This window comes from Hoplias malabaricus, chromosome 1 (assembly GCF_029633855.1).
Source record: "Hoplias malabaricus isolate fHopMal1 chromosome 1, fHopMal1.hap1, whole genome shotgun sequence".
Taxonomy (NCBI): domain Eukaryota; kingdom Metazoa; phylum Chordata; class Actinopteri; order Characiformes; family Erythrinidae; genus Hoplias; species Hoplias malabaricus.
The window spans coordinates 75,133,868-75,154,814 of record NC_089800.1 but is presented as its reverse complement, the minus strand read 5'-3'; the positions used below and the strand labels follow the sequence as shown (position 1 = coordinate 75,154,814).

At 37.2% G+C, this 20,947-nt stretch overlaps 1 protein-coding gene across 1 annotated transcript in view; it reads right to left on the bottom strand.

Annotated features, from left to right (window-relative positions):
- Positions 1-517: 517 nt before the first annotated feature.
- The window catches only part of LOC136698520 (ryanodine receptor 3-like), a 218,378-nt gene continuing 197,948 nt past the window's right edge, over positions 518-20,947 (bottom strand). Inside the window, exons 92-106 of the mRNA XM_066673430.1 lie at positions 19,397-19,455; positions 18,972-19,149; positions 17,767-17,853; positions 17,247-17,432; positions 15,764-15,894; positions 13,585-13,627; positions 12,484-12,611; positions 11,567-11,627; positions 11,339-11,485; positions 9,509-9,643; positions 9,064-9,220; positions 4,952-5,016; positions 3,742-3,842; positions 3,323-3,374; positions 518-1,753 (exon numbers count right to left, since the gene is read on the bottom strand). Coding sequence (XP_066529527.1) covers positions 1,658-1,753; positions 3,323-3,374; positions 3,742-3,842; positions 4,952-5,016; positions 9,064-9,220; positions 9,509-9,643; positions 11,339-11,485; positions 11,567-11,627; positions 12,484-12,611; positions 13,585-13,627; positions 15,764-15,894; positions 17,247-17,432; positions 17,767-17,853; positions 18,972-19,149; positions 19,397-19,455 — 1,626 coding nt within the window. The 3' untranslated portion in view covers positions 518-1,657. The remainder of the gene's footprint in view (positions 1,754-3,322; positions 3,375-3,741; positions 3,843-4,951; positions 5,017-9,063; positions 9,221-9,508; positions 9,644-11,338; positions 11,486-11,566; positions 11,628-12,483; positions 12,612-13,584; positions 13,628-15,763; positions 15,895-17,246; positions 17,433-17,766; positions 17,854-18,971; positions 19,150-19,396; positions 19,456-20,947) is intronic.

Below are 20,947 nucleotides of genomic sequence, written 5' to 3'. Positions count from 1 at the left end.
GCAGGTGTGGCTGAATTTAATCAAATACTCACTATACTAGTATAATAATACTATTTTTTTCAACTACATTACTGTCTCTTTAGTTTCACAATATTAACAGAAGCCTAACGACCCAATAAGAAGCCTAGGGCAGGGTTGTCTATAGTATACACATTTTTTAGATTATGTTTAATTATATTAAACTTTCATTCATTCATTTTCTGTAAACACTTTATCCTTTATCAGTATCATGGTCCATCAATAGCTTTATCCAAAACCACTGGGTGCAAGGAAGGAATACGTTAGCTAAATCAGTAAACCAGGGTTAAATTACCTGTTCTGACTTGTGCTGCTCCTCACCCACCTTGAGCAAAGAAGCACTGGCTAGAGACAAGGTATGTGAACTGTGTGGGGCCAGTGTTGGCGATATTTAGCGAGTAAAATTAACAAATGCTTTGGTTACTGACACAAAACACGGGAATAACATTGATCATTTTCTGTAAGTGAAAGATCTTTATACCGTTACAATATAAAAAATAATAGGACTGTGTCACAAACAACACTCTGCCATTTATGCAACAATATCTTAAACAAGAATCTGCATTGCAACAGAAAGATAGTAAACTGCAACATGTCTAACCAAATAAAAATTACATGTCAAAATAAAAGTCCATTATTGCATGTACGTCTTTATTTTCCCTTTCAAAAAAATGCACAATTCAGCTAAGCTACTACATAGAAATAGCCATACAATAGCGGTTTCCTTTTTTTTGGGCTAGAATTCTGGACATTTTTGTTGCACTGGGAGCATTCGGTTTATTACAACACTGCTGTTGGCAAGACTTAAAATTTTTCTGTACTTTTTCAAACAGAAACCTAAGAGCCACAAATTAGGTCTGAGAATTTGTTTTATGCTTGATTAAAAGAACAAAGAGTAAAATACACAGGAAAAACAAAAATGGTTTTGCATAGCTTTACTTGTCATGAAGATAAGGCACTTCATCAAGACTTTATAAGAGGCAATTCATTGCATGACCTTTTTTTTTTGTTGTTTTTTGTTGTTTTTTTTCTTTAAACCTGGGCTTGTTGTCATCTCATACCCCATAAAAGCAAGCAGTTGAAATCTGAACATGTACACACACTCACACACACACAAACACACACACACTCTCTCTCTCTATGTAGATATTTCTTCACTCACATTTGGCATATGTTTCTTCTTCTCTCCAAATGCTGAAATATATCTTGTGCATATAAGTATATTAGACTATCGCGTTCTTCAGTAACCCCACACAAACCAGCAGTTCTTAAAGACGGTAAAACGTTGTGCAATGGTTTTGGGGTTATGTGGAAGAAAGGCAACTTGTTTCTTTTTTTCAGAGAAAAAAAGAGGGAGAAAAAACCATACAAAGCCCCGAGATAAGGACTTGCTTATAACAAGACAGTCTCTAGGTTGGCACTGTTAACCGAGGTAACAAATGGGAATGCTGATGTATCACATCATTTCTTAGTAGAAAAAGAAATACAGGCATCAGGACTCCTCCTGCATGTTGGTAAGTAATGTTTTTTAGGTGGTTGGAAAATGTCAGTGGTTTGAATGTAAAAAGGAATAAGTGGAGCAGTTGGTGTAGGGCTCTGGGATCGGAGAAGAGGCTGGTGGGTTGGAAGCGCAGCCGCTCTAGCCCAGCTGGTCCTCATACTGCTTCCGGAAGCAGTCTCCAGCTGGGAAGAAGTCCCAGCATCGCTCCTGGTACATCTTCCACACATAAGACTCCTAAAGAAAGACAAATAGAATGTGCCTTTCAATATGACGGAAAGCCTGAGAGCTCTGGGCGGAAAGTGTCTCAGGCTGGAGGAGAAAAGCAGAGAATCACTTAGAGCAGAAGGGAAGGGACCAGAAGCTATGCTCTGCTATGGCCTGATCAAAACATATCCGTTGGTTACATGTGATTGGCCTTTAATATGGAGCCATGTCTGTCAGTTGTATCTTGAGGTAGCTTTTAGCCAAGTATTTGAATGTGAAAGTGTTTGAAAAGTGTTTGTTTCTGTTTACCATGAATCTCATGTCAGTTCAGGTATTTTAGTGTTAGGATATGCATCCACTTACACTTTTTCTTGTTGCATTTAAATAATTTCAATGGGGTATTACGCTGCATCAGGTGGAGCATGGTGATCTGCAGAGCAGCGGCATTAGATCCGCTGCATTGCAAGAAAGTCCAGAATTAAGTTCAACTTAATGTAAACGAAGGCACCCAACCAGGAGTGAACGCACAGAAAAAGTATGGTTCTTTTTTATAAATGCATCAGATTTTTTTATATTTCATTTCCATTGTACTCTGTACTTGTTGTAAGCAGAGCCATGTGGTGTGGTGGAATGCTATGAGAAAGGTTGAATATCTGTGTATCATTAGCAGAATGCAGCATTATTATTATAACTCACAATACTTGACCATATGGTCCATTTGCATGTCCCACCATTTTGACCTCAGAATGAATATTTCATAATGACTAACAGCACAGTTTCACTGTATTTTTTTGTGCATTTTGCACTTATATAACTACAGCCCAATTATTTTTTTTCCATTTTCAAAAAAAAAAAAATCCTAGGTAGCGCAGGATAAAACTAGTTGTTCTGATTTTGTGTTGATTATGTAGAGTGGCGACACTTTAGAATTGTCCAGCCTCCTTCTCTGTGTATCTCCAATCACAGTGCTGGACTCACGATTATATGAGTGCAAAGAGCAAAGATAAGGTTAAATGACACAAAATAAACACAAAAACTGAGTACTGAGCAAAAATGCCATCAACAAGAATGGTGAAAACAATCAAGCAGAATTGGTTACAATCCAGAGCTTCTGTTCCTCGCTCCTCACTCCAGGAAGTGCACTGTGGCTCATTATCATATAAAAGCAACCTGTCATTCTGAACAGTGCTGTTAAGAAAGGGGATAACTATTCTGTTGTTTGATCCTTGTAGTATGTTGACCAAATTATGTTGCAGACACTTCATTAAGACCTCTGCTTAATGGAAAAGTGCTATGTCACCTTTAGGAACTTAAATAGATGAATCTGATAAACAGTCAGAAACAGATTGTTGAAATAAAACTACTGCTGTTTTTAAAGATTCAATTATATCTAATAATATTCAGAAATTCTGCTTGAAATTAGACAAAACAGTGCAGTATGAGGGGGAGGGGGGGGACCCAAAACAAAACCCAGAGCTTATGTCCTTATAAGAGATTAAAAGACTTTAGAATGGAAAGCATTTTGGATTTTGATGGATTTTGATTCTGTTTTCAGGGAATCATTTATCAATAACAAAGTCAAAAGGAGTGGATACTTACCTGACCTGTGTGCTCGGTTTCATCCTTGTTTATAAGATACATGAGGAAGAACCTGAGAGATCAAACACAGCAATGAGTAGGAAACAGACTTAGCATATCTCCACAACTACAAGCTTCATTTGGGGAGGTTGGGGTGAATTTGTTTTGGCTTAAGACTGGTATAAACTGAGCTGGTTTTGTTCCAACATCATTAACTGTTAAATTTGAGGGAGAAAAGCAATGCACTAAGCAATATACTAGATTTTTTGCATTTTATTTATGGTAGAGAGTACTGGCAACAACTCACCAACACAAACTTTTTAAATATAAACAGAATATTAAAAAAAACTACATGTGAAATTTGGCACATTAATTAACATCAGAAAACATCTTGCGCAGACCACAGAAATAAAGAAAGTTTCATGAGGAGTGAAACTCACAAGTAGTTGGCCAAGTTGTGCTCTTGTAAGGTGTGTGTCTCAAAGCCGTGAGGCGTGGTGTCAAAGTAGTCATTTCCAATACCGCAGATGAAACATTTTGTCTGAAAATGTTATTACAAAATGATATTAAAATATTATAAGACCCTAAGACTCTGTTTACACCTGGTCATTTCATGTGTGTGTGTGTGTGTGTGTGTTTGTGAGAGTGTGAGAGAGAGAGAGAAAATGGAAGAAAAACAAACAAACAAACAAACAATGCTCAACCAGTCAGAAGTTTGGAAATACTTCTAGTTCTGCAACTGGAAATCTCAGCTAAATCACTAATGCGTGCAAAACATGCAACAGTGCTGTAAAGCACACTAGAAACTGCACAAAACTTGTTACACATTTCTCGAAAGGACATTGAGTAACATTTCTATGTACCAGCTGTAAGTGTAGCTTCAGAAAAAAACCTTTTGTGTACAGCAGGTATTGTCAGTGTACTACGGGCCAATCATGTAGATCAGTTAATCAAGTCACATCACTTGTTCAATAGCTTTTTTAAACCACATATTTGACCCTGGGGCGGCACGGTGGCGCAGCAGGTAGTGTCGCAGTCACACAGCTACAGGGGCCTGGAGGTTGTGGGTTCGATACCCGCTCCAGGTGACTGTCTGTGAGGAGTTGGTGTGTTCTCCCCGTGTCCGCATGGGTTTCCTCCGGGTGCTCCGGTTTCCTCCCACAGTCCAAAAACACACATTGGTAGGTGGTAGGTGGATTGGCGACTCAAAAGTGTCTGTAGGTGTGAGTGTGTGAGTGAATGTGTGTCTGTGTTGCCCTGTGAAGGATGGGCACCCCCTCCAGGGTGTGTTCCTGCCTTGCGCCCAATGATTCCAGGTAGGCTCTGGACCCACCGCGACCCTGAATTGGATAAGCGGTTACAGATAATGAATGAATGAATGAATATTTGACCCTAACCCCATGGTCATCAAACCAAGTCAAGCTCATTACATTGGACTCATATCCTGCCCACACGACACTAGCCTGCTATCTGGGAAGTTTCCAAGACAATAAATGCATTTCTCTCCTGGCTGTGTCATGCCAGCTCCATGAGCTCGAGTGAGCAGGCAACTAACAAAACTGCAAATATGTTGCGTGTTTTATTTCAGGGGCTTCTAGGAAATATATGACCACTAATTTAATTTATAATTGAATAAACATAAACACTTACTTCCATGTCCTCTTTAACTTGCTCCTGCTGGTCTCTCAACTCTCCAAAGGCATCAATGATCAAACCTGTGGACATACAGACACACAGACAAATGACCTTATACATAATAGACAGATGTAATATTATCTGTTTATAGAACATGTTTTATTTGTTCTATGACACATGCTATAATAAATTATATGTAAGCATTATGAACAATGCTAAACAATGTTTGACACTTGCTGACTTAATCTGTATTGAATAACTGATAATAAACATCATATTTCCTGCATGAGCAAGTTCTACCATGCATGCAAAAGGTTAACGTCAGACTGCCATTTTAATGTCATTTAGTTTACGTCTGCTTTATTTTATAAAACCATGCACATTATAATAATGTAGACAGATATTCAGATCAAAAAGTGGTCATTTACGGCTGCTGATGTGTGGTCCCTGGCTAAGAACTGAAGTTACTTTATCTGGATTGTAACAAAGACTGACAAAAAAGACCCCCTCCAGTGAAATATCAACTGTTTAAACTTTTTCACGTGATTTTGCAGTGCTGATAATGATCTAGTAGACGTATCATACATGAAGTAAGCTGTCAATGTTTACTTTCCAAACACTTCAATGTTCCAACAGTCATATACAGACAGCCAGGTTTTCTTACATCATAAACCAAAGTAATCAATCCTATCAAATTGCTGGTCAGAGATTTCAAGCTGCAGGTGAACAGAGGAAGGGTGGTTGGTGAACATAGAGGCATGGAGTAATTGGTGAAGGTTAACAGTTATATCTAAGGCACCTTTGTAGCTTTTGTTGTTTTTATTATATATTTATTTATTTATTTATTTTTATAAACAGAAATTCGATTGATTTACTTCAACCACAAGTAATGTGTGTTTCTGGTTAGATCTGTTTGAAATTTGACAGAAGCATGGTAATACACTTTGAAAATAACTCTAATCATCTTCATATAGCCTACGATCTTTGGGCCTCATTTAAGAAACCTTCACAAATAACAACAAGTAAATAGTGCATAATGTACAAAGAAATGGACATTCACAAAAACTTAACACCAGATTCATGAACGCTGCGTAAACATCAGATTTTTTAGCAACACGTGTATGTTAGTAAATACCAAATATTTGCAAACTGGGAGGACCTGCACATTTCTTTGCAATTAACATGCCATTGCCAAAATCCCTGCCTATGAATTTCAAAAGACCACCTAATAAGGAAGCTCTCGCCTTACAAATATACACACAAAAGCAGAAGAATAGCTTTAAGAAGCTATTATCCGAGCAGTAAGAGATTATGTGCTCAAATAAAAATAAAAACAAATAACATTATTAGTGATTTTCTGTGTTATAATGTATTGGTTTAACATTTAACATCTCTCCTTGTGGCAGTGAGGTTTAATATGTTAAATAAAGTTTGCTGTTTATTTCATTAATTTATCCTGATATTTACAGAAAAAGTAATTTATGACCAATTCACATGCAAATTTGTTCGGCTCATGTTTCATGAATGAGGCCCATTGGTTCTTAAATTCAAAGCCTTGTCTAGGATAATTGAGGGAAAATGAAAGGTCTGTGTTTTCCTTTTTTGAAATTTCAACAGATACTCAAATGACCTGGTTTACTTATCTAAAACCTATCTATATGTCAATTATCAGGCGGCACGGTGGTGCCGTAGTAACACAGCTCCAGGGACCTGGAGGTTGTGGGTTCAAGACCTGCTCCGGGTGACTGTCTGTGAGAAGTTTGTTGTGTTCTCCCTGTGTCCACGTGTGTTTCCTCTAGGTGCTCTGGTTTCCTCCCACAGTCCAGAAACACACGTTGGTAGGTGGGAGTGAATGTGTGAGTGTGTGCTGCCCTGTAAGGGACTGGTGCCTCCTCCAGGGTGTGTTCCTGCCTGTGCCCAGTGATTACGGGTAGGTTCCGGACCCACCGCGACCCTGAACTGGATAAGCAGTTACAGACAATGAATGAATGATGAATGCCATTTATAAGGCAAGCAGAACATTATTTCCCCTAGGCTTCTATGAGGCAAAGTCTGAGACAGCTAAGCTGCTTATAGAAACTCAAACAGTTTATTCAAAAACAACATTAGGCTATTGTTTTCATCTTATGTTAACACTATAACAGATCAAGATATTCTTCTATTATACCTGAATACAGAACTCTTTTCTCCACCTTTACTTGTAAAAGGTTAAAATCTGGACACATAGGGTAGAGCCCGTATCAGTTCAATCATAGTAAATCTGCACATTCAAACTTAAATGGCTGAGAATGTTTGACTTTACAAGTAGTAGTTATTAGTCCTGTGCTGGAATCTCTAGCCAAAAGAGACAAGCCTGAACTCTCTTCCACACTAAGTTCCTGTCCAATATATTCTCTTAAAACCAGGGTGCAGTGTTATGAAAGGAATGCACAAAATTCTCAACCTGTTTCGTTTGAAGATAAAGGCGCTGTTTAGTAAAATAAGGCACAAAATATGCTGTTTAGCAAAATACATGTATCCTGAGTTTGTATGTGTATGAATAGTTCTTTATTGCATTCTCACCTGCTCTCTCTCTCTCTCTCTCTCTCTCTCTCTCTCAGCATGGATCTAATCCCTCTCTCTGCATGTGTCATTATGAGCCTTCCCAGTTCTTGACACACAGTTGGAGTGACTTTAACCCACTGAGCCAAAGCCCTGCTTTACCTCTGTACTGAAGCTGTGTGGGTCACACAGCCTACAGGAACCAGTGACACGATTCTAGCAGTGTGAACTCTCTCGTTTATTTAAAGGAGAACTTGTAAATTTTGTTGAAAGTGATTCCTCGTGATTGTAGTGTCTGCACAGGTCTTTGCCCAAAATAACAAAACAAAAAATACTCCATGGCTGTCATTATCAGCTTAAAGGACTCTAACAATTCTAATTTAAAACTATAATAAAGATAATAACTAGTTTATTATCTTTAAAGATTAGTTTATGACCAAACTACCACCAAAAACTCATATGAATATCCGTAAGCCTTGACATAAATTAAGACCGCAATTTTTCTGAAAATGCATTATTATGCAATTATGTAAAGCTCCTCTAATTCCTTCAACCTGAACATTCATTGTCTGTAACCGCTAATCCAATTCACGGTCGCGGGGGGTCCGGAGCCGATCCAGAATCACTGGGTGCAAGGCGGGAACACCCCAAGGGCGACACACACTCCACCCTGAACAATGCTGTTTTAATTTTTGAATGGAAAATACAGCTAATTATGTGTCAAAGACTGTGTAACTAAAAAATACAACTAAAGTTCAAATAAGCTAAGCTCCAATGTTTACATGAATAATTGGAAAAAGAAAAAAATAACGCTATCATTTTGAAACTTCTTGTTCAGATTTTCCCTTCCACCATAAATGGGTCAAAATGAGCAGCAGAAATTTAGATTTAATAAATAACTATAAGCCTGAAGTTATTTCCTTACTTTAAGTTTCTATTCCACCATAAACTGTAGGCTGTTGATCTGAGACTATATAACAAGCGTATTTAATAACAGTACATTAAGGGTCCAGTTGCTAAAATTATCTCCCTGAAAAGATCCAAAGCTTTGTGCTTTTGATGAATGCCACAATTGGCAACATGTAAGACAATGATTTGGAACCGGCTGCAGGAAGAATGAACATAAACCTTTCCACCTGTTCATCTTTAAAAGATTGGTTTCCTGTGTCAGCTTTGATATTTTGGAGCAAACCATGCTGTCCTCACATTCACGCCCCCTTTGCTCTCTGTAGTGAACTGGTCATCACAAATCAATGTGATTGGTGCGACTGAGTGAAGTTATTGTTGTAGTAACTGGACTAACTGCAGTTTGTGAACATTAATATGTACTGTCCCTAGTTTATTACAAACTGGTCACAAATCCAGTTAGAACAGGACTGGCTCCAGGTCCCGAACGAGGTCTGCCATTTGGTGGAGTCTGCTTTAACAGCATGTAACTAGATTGTAAGAAAATTACAATATACTTTAGCATCATAAAAAACAATCACATGCAATTTCTCAAGAAGATGAAATCAATTTTTTAAACCAGTAAAGCAAGACAACCCAACATTATTCCACCAGTTTTTTTTTTCTTCATTTTCCATTACCCTGGATAATGGCCAGTAGGATGACGATGACAAAGAAGAAGAAGGTGATGTCGAAGAGGATGCGGTAAAGCTCATAGGGATCTCCGGCTGGGTCCTCTATCTCATCACCTATTCCTCCACCAGCACGCACCCCTACATACATGTGGAAGAGATAGCACTGACAGCCAAAAGCACAGAGAGAAAGGGGGAAAAAGGGAAATATATTAGAAGGAGCCAAAAAAAGAAAAAAAAAAATAAGACAGATGGTCCCATTTCCATTCCATTCCATTAAATGCCGAGCTAGGCTTAGTGAGGAAATGTGAATTTCCCGTGCTTTGTGACTATTGCTTTGAACTAATCTTAAAACACTGCTTTTTTTATCTTTGAATTGCTTTAAGCTTTGATCTGTCTCTGGTGTAGGTTTCTGCTCTTGACCTAGAAAATAAGTTAAGTGTTTGCAACTTACAGTCATCATATCATCACACTTCATGTCGGGCTCATCCTCATCCTCACTCTTGTTGTAGAACTTCCGGAAGAAGTTGAAGGCCACCACGGTGTAAAGATACACTACTACAGCCAGCAGACCCACAGTCAGCACCAGCTACAACAACACAATCAAGAGTGTAACACAACAATTCTGCACAATGGTCGAGAACACCACTGATTTCTTAAATTTCCTGCCAAAACAGTCACTTTTTACTTAAGATCACATTGGACTTTCTGTTGAAAATTCTGTTGTGGAAGAAATGTGGGTTTTGCGCAACTGTCTAGAGTGTGTGAGATTGTCCACAGTTGTGAGTGTGAGTGACTGGGTGAGTGTGTGTGATGCGCTGTTATGGATGGGTGCCTTGTGCCCAAGCATTCCGGGTGGCCTCTGGGCCCACCATGACCTTGAACAGGATGAAATGGTTGCAGTAGATGAATGAATGAAATGTAATAGATGTAATTAATATAAAGAATATGGGACTTTTGCTACCATGCAAAATATGGTACACAACAAAATCTGTCCCACAGATAATAAGCACTGTGTGTAATCAATCACAATTTCAGACAGGAAAGAATTGCAGGAAAAAAGTATGAAACCTGAGCATTGGTAAACAAGTAATTAGAGTATTAAGAAGCATTAGGAGAGCCACGCTACAAGTAACTAAAGACATATTGACTGCCTTTGAAAGGTGAAAAAAGCACACAGTTCTCTATTTACAAAATCTTGCACAGAAAAAACAAGTGAGCTAGTGCTTCTTGCTTAGCACAAGATTTATTTGAAGAAACTGGCCTCTCAGTGAGGGTCCTGATAGTGTTGCATGAAGTCAAACGCTACAGATGGCACCCAACAAATTGGCACAAAAATACAAGACCAAGAACAGGGAGAAATAAATAAATCAAATAAAATGAGGAGCTTGTTAAATATTACTAGCATATATCTTGGTCAGAATCTAAGATCATATTTAATATGTAACATCTTTGAATCAGATGGGGTTCAGGCTGTTTGGCATAGAACTTGCCATGACTATAACAGTGACTGCATTTTGCCTGTGAAACAAGTGGGAGGCAGTGTGTTATTAGATGGCCATAGGAGTTTAGTAGGTGTAATGGAAATTAGCTTTATAAATGGCATAATGAATCCTGCTGGACAGTGAAATGCTAAATAAAAAAAGGGTTCCTACCCTCAAGATATTCTACTACAGCAATTATCAGAAACACAAGACTAAAAGCATGAAAGATAAATGTAAAATCACTGCCTGGTCAAGTTTATTATGTAACTTGATACCTACAGAAAACCTTTGGGGAATCTTAAAGCAGAATGTAGTTGAACACAACCACTTTGGCAAAGAATAGCTGAAAAAAGAAATCATCTGTGAAGAGGAGCAGATTTTTTCTCCACAGATTCGTGCTATTTTGGAATCATCCATGTCAGGAAGGCTTGAGGCCATTTCATACAACAAGGTGGACATAAAAATATGAAGTGCGGTTATTTATATTAAATTGTTAAACATTTTTTGCTTTATATATAAAGAAAAATCTATATTTTTGTATTACAATTAATTTAAATTGAATTTAAATAATGAATTTTATATATAATATATATAATAATGAATTTAAATATATAATACCATTCTGTTAAATGTACATTTTCTAATTGTTCCCCAATGCTCATGAATACTTGTAATGAATTTTTGGCTTTGACTGGAAATGAAATAAATGAATGGTATTTGTGACTTTTGCACATTATTATTTAAGAAACCTCCTTCTTATTGATCAGGCCTAACAATTGGAATGTGAGAAGTGCTGAAACCTGTTTGCCGTTGTGAGTGACTGAGGAGAGGATGGTCCTCAGGGTCTTGAATCCCATGGCAATGTCCAGCAGGTGAGCGGCAAAGAAGAAGTTGTTGTAGTGTCCCAGGATGGACATGGTAGTGTACCACACCAGATACAAGAAGGACTGCAAAAGGCAGGAAAGACCATGTTTAAGTGATTATGCATATAATTAAGTCCAAGAAATATGCAATTACCCTGAACTCACATTGTCTGTAAACACCACACCCATCTTCCAGATATGATACTTAGTATCAATGGAACTTAACCTGTTTGAAAACAAACAATGAGAGGATTATACTTATTTCCAAATAGTACAGATGAAACAACAACAAGCATCTCCAGTACAGTAACAGAAATCAAAACAAAACAAAGACATTATACATTTCAGAGTAGGTTAATGTAATGTGATTTTATTCTAAAATATTTTGGACAGTTTGTACCTGTGTTTTTATTTTTATTAATTTTTTGACAGTTTCTCCTTGTTGTCACACAATGTAAAGAACAGCTACTGTGTTAAAATAATTGAACAGAAAAAAAAATATATTTTTTAATGAGATACTTTATTGGTTTCTTGTGCATGGGTTGTTTCCAACATTATTTGGACATGTATACATAACTAACAAGGACACCATGGCATGGTTTCCCATACAGAGATTAAGCCTAGTCCTAGACCATGTCCTCCTTTCAATGCAAAATAACAATTTAAAATGTTGTGGAATCCAGGACTAGGCTTAAAGTGTTAATGTTGCACAGTCTGTAATGTGACTCCTGTGAAACAGTTCCTAAATTTAAATGTGTATGAGAGTTTTTTTTAAATAAAATAATTTAAATCTGAGCTTACTAATGTGTAATTTTAGATGTAAAGCATTTGTAGAATGCTAGACATTTTACAAGTCATCAGAATTAGGACAGGTTTTAGATGCAAAGTGCCTCATAACTGTGGTGATTACATCTCAAGAAAATCAGGTTACAAGAACTACAGAGATATTTTGCACTACAATTAATATTTTAATATTAAAATGTAAAAAAATATAATTATGACATGAAAATATATTCTAATTATTTGAATATTAGTGTATATATTTGGACAAATCTGTTAAAAAAACAGCACATTTTCCTCACCAGGACACCAGAGAGGCCTCTTTTGCAATGGCCTCTTCTGTGGGGTTGAAGTCTAGAGCACTCTTGTCCAGACCAAGAAGCTCAGCAATCCGCTCTGCCCCGTACAAGTCTCCATACTTATTTATTACCTACAGGTTAAATAACCAATCAACAATTAATCACGGGTCTCGGGTTTCAGTCCCTTGCCACAATGGTCACCTTCCCCTACAAATCCTCCATTCTGTCCCTGAACTACTGACCTCATAACAGCCATATATGGTTACCATGGCACAGAATGGAAGAGACTGGAATTGTACTCTTTACAAACTGTATCTATTCTACAGCACTGTAGTTTCCAATAGCAGTTCATAACAAATTAATGAAGCCAAGAAGAAGTGGGCCCCATGTACTAATAAGTGCCCACAAACACACACAAGTGTTTAAACAATGTTATTTTGATGGTCAGCAATCTTTCAGCATGTGTTCAAGACCTTTGCCTCCATCTAACGTCCGAGTCTGCTGATATTCCTTTGTTTTAATTAATTGTTTTAATTTAATCATGTCCAATTTCTGACCTGTTAGCTAGAACCCCCACCCTCCCCTTGCCATTATGATGTGGAAGATGAAGACTAGCATGTGCTTATAATATCTCCAACCACATTTTTCAAAACCCTCCCACTTTTAGCATGACCCTGTCTTAAATGTCCATGCATAAATGTTTTGGAATTTATCATGTAGGTGTTTGTGGGCTGCTGAGAAGATCGTCAGAAGATCACTAGTTTGATGAAGCCTCAGCCATCCAAGGTTGGGACTCTAGGCATTTTCAGTGGCAGTTTCCAAAGAGGCACTGGGTTAAGGTTTAAGCCCCTTTGGTCCGGAAATCTGTTAAATACTTTTCTTAAATAAAACTTTAGCATTTATCAACCACAACCTTGTATTAAGGCGTATTTTTCACATAATAGATGGTCTGGAGGTGTCTGATTTGCAACTAAAACTGCCATTAAAAAAAAAAAAGCATATATGTATATGTATATTTGTCAAAAGCATTCAGTTGCTGTTTATGATCAGATCAATGGATAAAATACATATATGTAAACCCTTTTAAATATGAATTCAACTTGCCTTCCGTTTGACAAACTTATCCCAGTAGTTATTGGGGAAGGACCTGTGAAACACACAAAAAGAAGTTTTTATATACATTACATTCGACTTTATAATCAGTAAATTAATAAGCTTCTTTTGTTCTTTTAAAAAACTATTTGAATGTTCAGTGTGTAGGTTCGATATTTTAAAGTTGGTCACACTAAATTGTACATGAACTGACTGCAATTAAGGCATTAACTCAGGAATGACTCATCAGAAAGCAAAGAACCAGTAAGCAGGAACAAACTAAAATTATTTATTAGCATCCATAAGAGTACTTGTTAAACCACGTTGCTCTAGTGATTCATTTTGAATCTTTGGTTATTGTCACTTGAACTGGATAAATCTGCTGCAAGAGGATTTGCGCATGTTAGGTTAGGATTTCACTGATTCCGGAGGGAACTGAAGACCAGATGCTGATGACGAGGAGCGGCACTAAATCCAATATGTTGCTGTGCCCCACTAAAATCACAGCAGTAAAAAGTCTCTATCCTGGATTGCTGAGAAGAACTATAGAACAGTCCATGGAAATTCACTACAGGAAATACATTTCTCAAAATGCTCCAGCATCTCCAGAGCTGTTACATTTATATATTTATTTAAAAAAATGTTTTTGAACGGGACAGACAGTCATAAATATTTAAAAGAAAGCCTGCAATGCAATAGATGAGATAATTATAACTCAGTGCGATAGATTTGGGTTACAGCTGCTTATAACCATTTAACCCATCAAAAATACACATTACACCACTACAGCCAGCTCTCGTGAAAGAAAGTACACAACCCAACGTAAATTCTTCTGAGCATATTCTTTTTAAAGATTGACTTTTATGAATTGTTCAGTTCAAGGCCATGCCATTTTAAACAAGGAGCTGCAGAAGCTTAGTTATAAAATTGGGCCTATCTAACTTTTTCAGTGAACCACATGTGATTGTCAAAGGAGAGTACAGTTTTGGCAAATGGTGCAAGAAATGAGGAGGTTTGTACTGTTTCTGTTTTATTTGTTTATGAAAGTGCACATAAACAGAATGAATGCAATTAAAAACAATTATTTAGGGTTCATTTGTTCTTTACTTCTCATACATGTCAGAGTAACACTGCCCTTTCTATTCATCCTGGCACATATTGGCACATGCAATCTCAGTGGGTATATTCTCATAGCAAATTGACCAGCCAATGAGCCTTTTGGGACCATGGGAAGAGACCGGCGCATCAGGAGGAAACTTATGCAGATACAGGGAGAACACACCAAAGTCCTCAAAGACAGTGACACATGGCAACTATCACACTCAGCACATAATGCTATATAAGCCAACCTTCAAGCTCTATTCAAATGGTTTTGTGTGTTTTCCCTGTTCCCTGTGTCAACATGGGTTTCCTCCAGTTTCCTCTCACAGCCCACCCCCCAAAAAAAAAAAAAAAAAAAAAAACACAAGTTGGTGAGTAGAGTGGCATCTCAAAATGTGTCTGTACGTGTGAGTGTGTGGTGCCCTATGATGGACTGGCGCCATGTCTGTTGTGTGTTCCTGCCTTGTGCCCCAGTGATTCCGTGCAGACCATGGACCCACTGTGACCCTCAACTGGATAAACGGTTACACACAATGAACGAATGAACGAACGAACATTTTATAACACTGTTTGAATAAAAACAATGCCAACATGGTCTGAATTAATTCCTAAGGATGCATACAATGATCAGACATCTTAATGACTTTGGTATATACATTAGAAACTGTATTTAATTACTGCATATTTAGGGCCTATTTATTAGCTTTCTGACACACACATGCTGATAAGCTACTCCTTGGGAAATGCTTTAGTTAGTCAGTTCATGTACCCTTCCTGGAAGGTGTTATATTTAAGGCACAGATTCTTGTCTTGGGTTATTCCTTGCACAGGACATCTTATTATTTCCCTACTCCTGACTGATCTAATCCAACTAATCAGGTAATTACCAAGCCATTCCTCAGTTGAAATGCATGTGGTAGAGCAGAGAACACTAAAATATGCAGGACCAAGGTTATAAATCTGTGTATTAAGGTCTTTATCTCCACAATATGACAGTTTATAATGTGTTCAGGTGATTATTTTCAATAAAAGCACTACACATGGCTTTAGAGGTGACCTGAGATTTATTTATTTATTTTTTCAAACTTACGGTGTGTTAATCACAAGTCTGTCCCATTGCCCTTTGATGTCATCATCTGAGGGCTGCTCGGTGATATAAAGTCCATCAAACTCAAGTTTCCTGGCAATTTCCTTCTCTCGTTTAAAAACCACCAAGGGCACCTGTTCAAGATAAAACAGTTCAAAGATACCACTCACTGGCTTGCTTGTGAATTTTTAGATCCCATGCACCTTATACACTTGGACTCTAACTTACTCACTCGTGTTTAACAGGTGGAAAATATTCCACAAGGGGTTGCAATTGCTACTGCAATTTTTCCTATATATGAACAGCGCTTCACATTAAAGACAGGGAGTCCTTGTTGAAGGGGAATTTAGCAAAAAACAAACCTTTTTTTGTTGCCAATTTAAATATACATAGTTAATAATTTGTTATTGTTATCTACAGTTTAAAAAATCTTGATGTTTGTGTCACTTTGGTGTATTTAACATTTGCACAAAATTAGGGGGGTGTATGAAAATATCAATAAACAAGAGCATCTCAAAATTATGTTTTGCAATACTCTATCTATTCTCAAAAATACAGTATTGGTTTTAATGAATGGTTTAAAATCAAATATTTGCGGAAGACAGAGGTTTGTTTTCTGTTGTGTTTAAATGACCCGACCTCTAGAGCGTGCTGTTGTACTTCAGCCATTAAACTCTTCCACCAATTACGATTATATTTTAAGTTGTAATTCCTTTTATTTTATTAACTTCTTGAGATTGAGAAAGTAAAAAACTGGTTTACATACTACAGTTAAATGTGAACTTTTAAAGGAGGATCCAAATCCCAATTCAGCTCTGAACACGTTTTTTTTATTCAGAAGAGTGGGAACTGCATGTGCCTTTAACCTAGTCCCTGTAACGTCTAACATCATGGCACTAATATTTCTGCAGTCTGATCAAATGGTTTTTTTCTTATACCATGACACTAAAAAGTTCTATAAATATATTATCACAATATATTGAATTGTAATCCCTGTAATATGTATCATATCACTAGGTTCTTGCCCATACATAGCCCACAGAGAATTCTGTGATTCTATGGACTGTTAGCTTGATGCTTGGAAACCGTAAGTTCTATTAATACTGTGAGGATTGTATTCCAGTTCTTGCCTAGTTGTTAGCAGTTCCATTTTTTATATAAATATATTACACTCTTTACTAATTAGCCTTACACACTTCCCTTCCTTTGCACATTAAATGCAAATTATGGTAAATCAGCTATGCTCAAACATTGAGAAATCACTGAGAAATTAATAACTTCTGCACAACAGCTGAATGAAAACGGTCTCTGATTTTTTCACATTACTTTAAATGTTAAATGCTTTTGATAATACTAGAGTGCAACCTTTTGTAACAATAAGCCAGAAGTAGTAATAGAAAGCAATGACACGTTCATCACAGAAGTGGGAGGTAAATGTAAACAGCTATCGCAACATTTATTTGTATACATGTGGATGAATGTGTACCTTCAGATAGTAATATCCCACCACACAGAGGAAGGAGATGACAGTGTGTAGAACTGCTAGAAAGCGTAGCGTAGGCGCCATGTAACCAGTGCTTTCCTGGAGAACAAAATATTCTACGCCACCTTCATCCTCCTCATCACCTCTCCCTGTCCACGGGTCCACCTCCTCAGACTCCTCACCAGTCACCTACATGTGCATAAACAAGCATTTTCCAAACTACATATGGATTTACACCAGCACAGAGAGAACATTCCACAAACTTTATAAGGTTATAATAGTGTTTCAGATTGTGTTGTTTCCTTTTCAGGCTTTTGGATGTAATTATAAATGTGCTCGGAATATAATTGTTAGGATAATCAACCTCATACATTATCACAGCTGGAAATACTCCTTAACAGAAAGCTACAAATGAGTAAAACATGCAGTGTAATGAAATTATATATCACGCAGATTAAGTGGGGGGACAAAAAAAAAAAAACAAGCAATAAATGCTTCAAATGAGAAAACCAGCTGGTTTCACCTTGTAGAAAAGCAGGATGAAGTTGATAGCAAATGCCACAAACAGAGCAAGGAATCGCAGGTTGTAGAAGTTTCGGGCCAGGTAATTCTGCAAACGTAAATGAAATGAATTTATCCACAGCTTTTCAACGTATGGCACAAGGGCAAAGTACATTTAAGAAAGTCTGAAGCCATTATTGCTAGTCTGATTGCTGTAAAGAACATTTCAATTCCAGTCAAAAAATTTGCTTTGATCAACATGACATGACAATTCTTTTAAATGAAGGTATACATTTAATATATATGGTATTAGATGGCTAAAAGCATCATGCCTTGGGGAAAAAGGGTTTCAGTCACTGGAGCAGCTCACCAACCATCGCAAAAAGATAAAGGGGGAAATTAGCACCAGGGCAAAATTAGCACCAATTACTGTGAAGTGTCCCGAAATAATTCTCTAACTTTGTCTTTCGCAATGAACTTTTGTGTTCATTCAACAGAATATTTATAAATGATGAAATACACTTCAAGTACAGCCCTTATTTTCATGTAGGATAACTTTAAACTGGCATGAATAGTGATTTTTAGGAAAACATGTTGTTATGTAATTTGGATCGGTACCGCACGCACACACACGTTAAAAAATTAGGCGTAATGAAAATAATATTTATCATTGTAATTTTGCGCTTCATTTTTCAATAAGGATAAATGTTTCTTGCTCAAATTCATTTCTAGGTTGAACAATAATCAAGGTCACAGTCAGTTCTGAAATGCATTGAATAAACATTAAAAACATGCAACTAGATTAAGAAATCACTAAAATATTTAGAAGATGGTATGTTCATTTTAATATATGAAAATGAAAAGAATGGTTCATTTCTGAGTCACTAAAACAACAAAGAGCAGTTTCAGGGTTGGCTTGCAATGAATTAGTTTCAACATTAGGTCTTTGTGTTTTCACTCTGTGGCTAAACATTTTGTAATCTTGCTCATTCAGCTCAGTTTTTCTAAAATCAGCAAAAACTTTGCTGTAGTAACAGGTTGTACTCTAATGAGGTACTGATGTTGACTGAGTAGCTCTAGAGTGCAAACGCCACTTCTCAAATATATTGGATCACTCAAGACATTCAAGACAATACAACACTGCCCACATCTACATGAAAACTCTTACTGGGTATAAGGTACCAGTGTGGCTTGCATGACTAACAAGTTAGGAACAAGATGACTCACTAAAATCTTGGTCTGGTATATGTCCAGTCCAACAAAAAAGGTGGCCATGAAAGCCTCTGGTTCTTCTTTCTTCTGACCAGGTCTCCTCTTCAGTGGCTTCTTCTCTTCCTCTAATGAGGGGTCTATGAGGGAGTCTTCCTTCCCTTTGTCTTGGTCCTTCTTCTCTCCATCCTCTGCACTGATAACATAAACAAACACATTCATTATTGCTACTTCAGACTACAGAAAGTGATTATATATTAGTAGATTGTAAATTTCTGCTGTGACTGGTAAGATAATTATTTAATATCTCTGCTGAAGCTACAACGAACTATAAAATATATATGTCACAATAATTCATGAAGAATTGAAATGCCAAATTACAAAGAAAGCTAAGCATGTTTGATTTTTAATCTAAGTTCAGAGTAAACCATTTTCTCACTCACTCAGTTTTCTCATAATCTGTTTTTGATTCACTTTCAACGTCCTTCTTACTTGCAGCTTCCTGCAAAGGGAAGTTGAGAAGAGTGATTCACATTGCTCCATCAACAGCCATTCAGTATAAAATACTTAGGACATATAATCAGCAAAATATTCTACCTTAATCACAAAGCACTAATGACCTTAATAGCCCATAAACGCATAGCTTATAAATATAATATAGCATACTTGCCAAATCAGTCTGCCATTCTGGTTTTTTTTTTGCACAAGAAAAACAATTGATAACATGGAAACTGAAAAGAGAATTACACAGAAACCATCTACATACACTACATACTTCCATTCTGTTTCTTTTCTTTTCAGGAAACCTGCCTCAGTTTTTGAAAGAAATATAAGAGAGTTTGGTTCAGCCTTAAGGCTGATTTATGCTTCCATTACGTACAGCAATTAATAGGTCAGTTACAAAGGAGGCAACTCTCAAATTCACACTAACTCCTACACATTGTTTACATTGGCATGGATGTGAAGCAATGCATCCACTAGAGGGCACAGCTTTCAAAAGTTTCTGACAACAACGATTATATCGACAGTGAATGAAGGGTCAGATTTTGAGGACGTTAAATCCATTGCTGATTAACAAAGAATTATTCTCACTAATATTACCAATGGGGAAAAAATGACAACAAACTTCTGGTACTTTTTTAAATGGGATTATCTGAAGCAGGAGAACTGGACACAGGAGCCGAATTCATTCTCATGAATCCAGTTTCCTGTTTCATGTTCAGTAACATTGAGGTCTAAGCTCAAGGGTGGCCCATAGCCAGCAAAAACTTCACTGTTGGCTTAGAAAATGTTCTTTTCTGTCTCTCTTTCCCAGAAACAGTTTCTTGACAGTGACTAGAGCCTTTCCAAGTCATAGTGTTGATTTGTCCTCTCACAGAACGATTGACAGTAACACTTGTGGATCTGAAGCAAGAGTGGAGCTTGATTATCTCCTATTGCTCAAAGATGAAAGCTTGTGCCAACTTTGCTTGGCAAAGATTTCCTTTGACTTTCTCCTTCCTTAATCAAGTGGGTTAGTTTAGATTTAGTCTCATCTGGGAGAGCCCTACCTCCTAGAAAAGAGGTCTTCAAATCCGGATGTTTGATCCAGGTTTCAGGCTGGAATTTTTAATTGGCAGGCTGCTATGACACTATAGCTGCAACTGCTAATGTACCTGACTATGATATCCATAGGTTGCAGGTGACTCACTGTGTTTAGCAGCAGCCATATTGGGTACTTACTCATTACTCATAAACACACAAGTCCACACACACAGGTCTGTTCATCTGTGTCAGTCAGTGGAGAGGAGCTCAGACTGCATCCCAGAGAGCATCATACTCCCTTCATCAGTGCACATCACAGATAATAAAACTAATAAAACTGCACACAGGCAGTGCACTAAGTCAATATGGAAACGTGGACTTTATAGCTGAATAAATGTTTTTTTTTCCACATACAGTGCATTACGCAAGTGCAAAAGGTCTTAGTTTATGACCTACGCTGTGCCCTACAG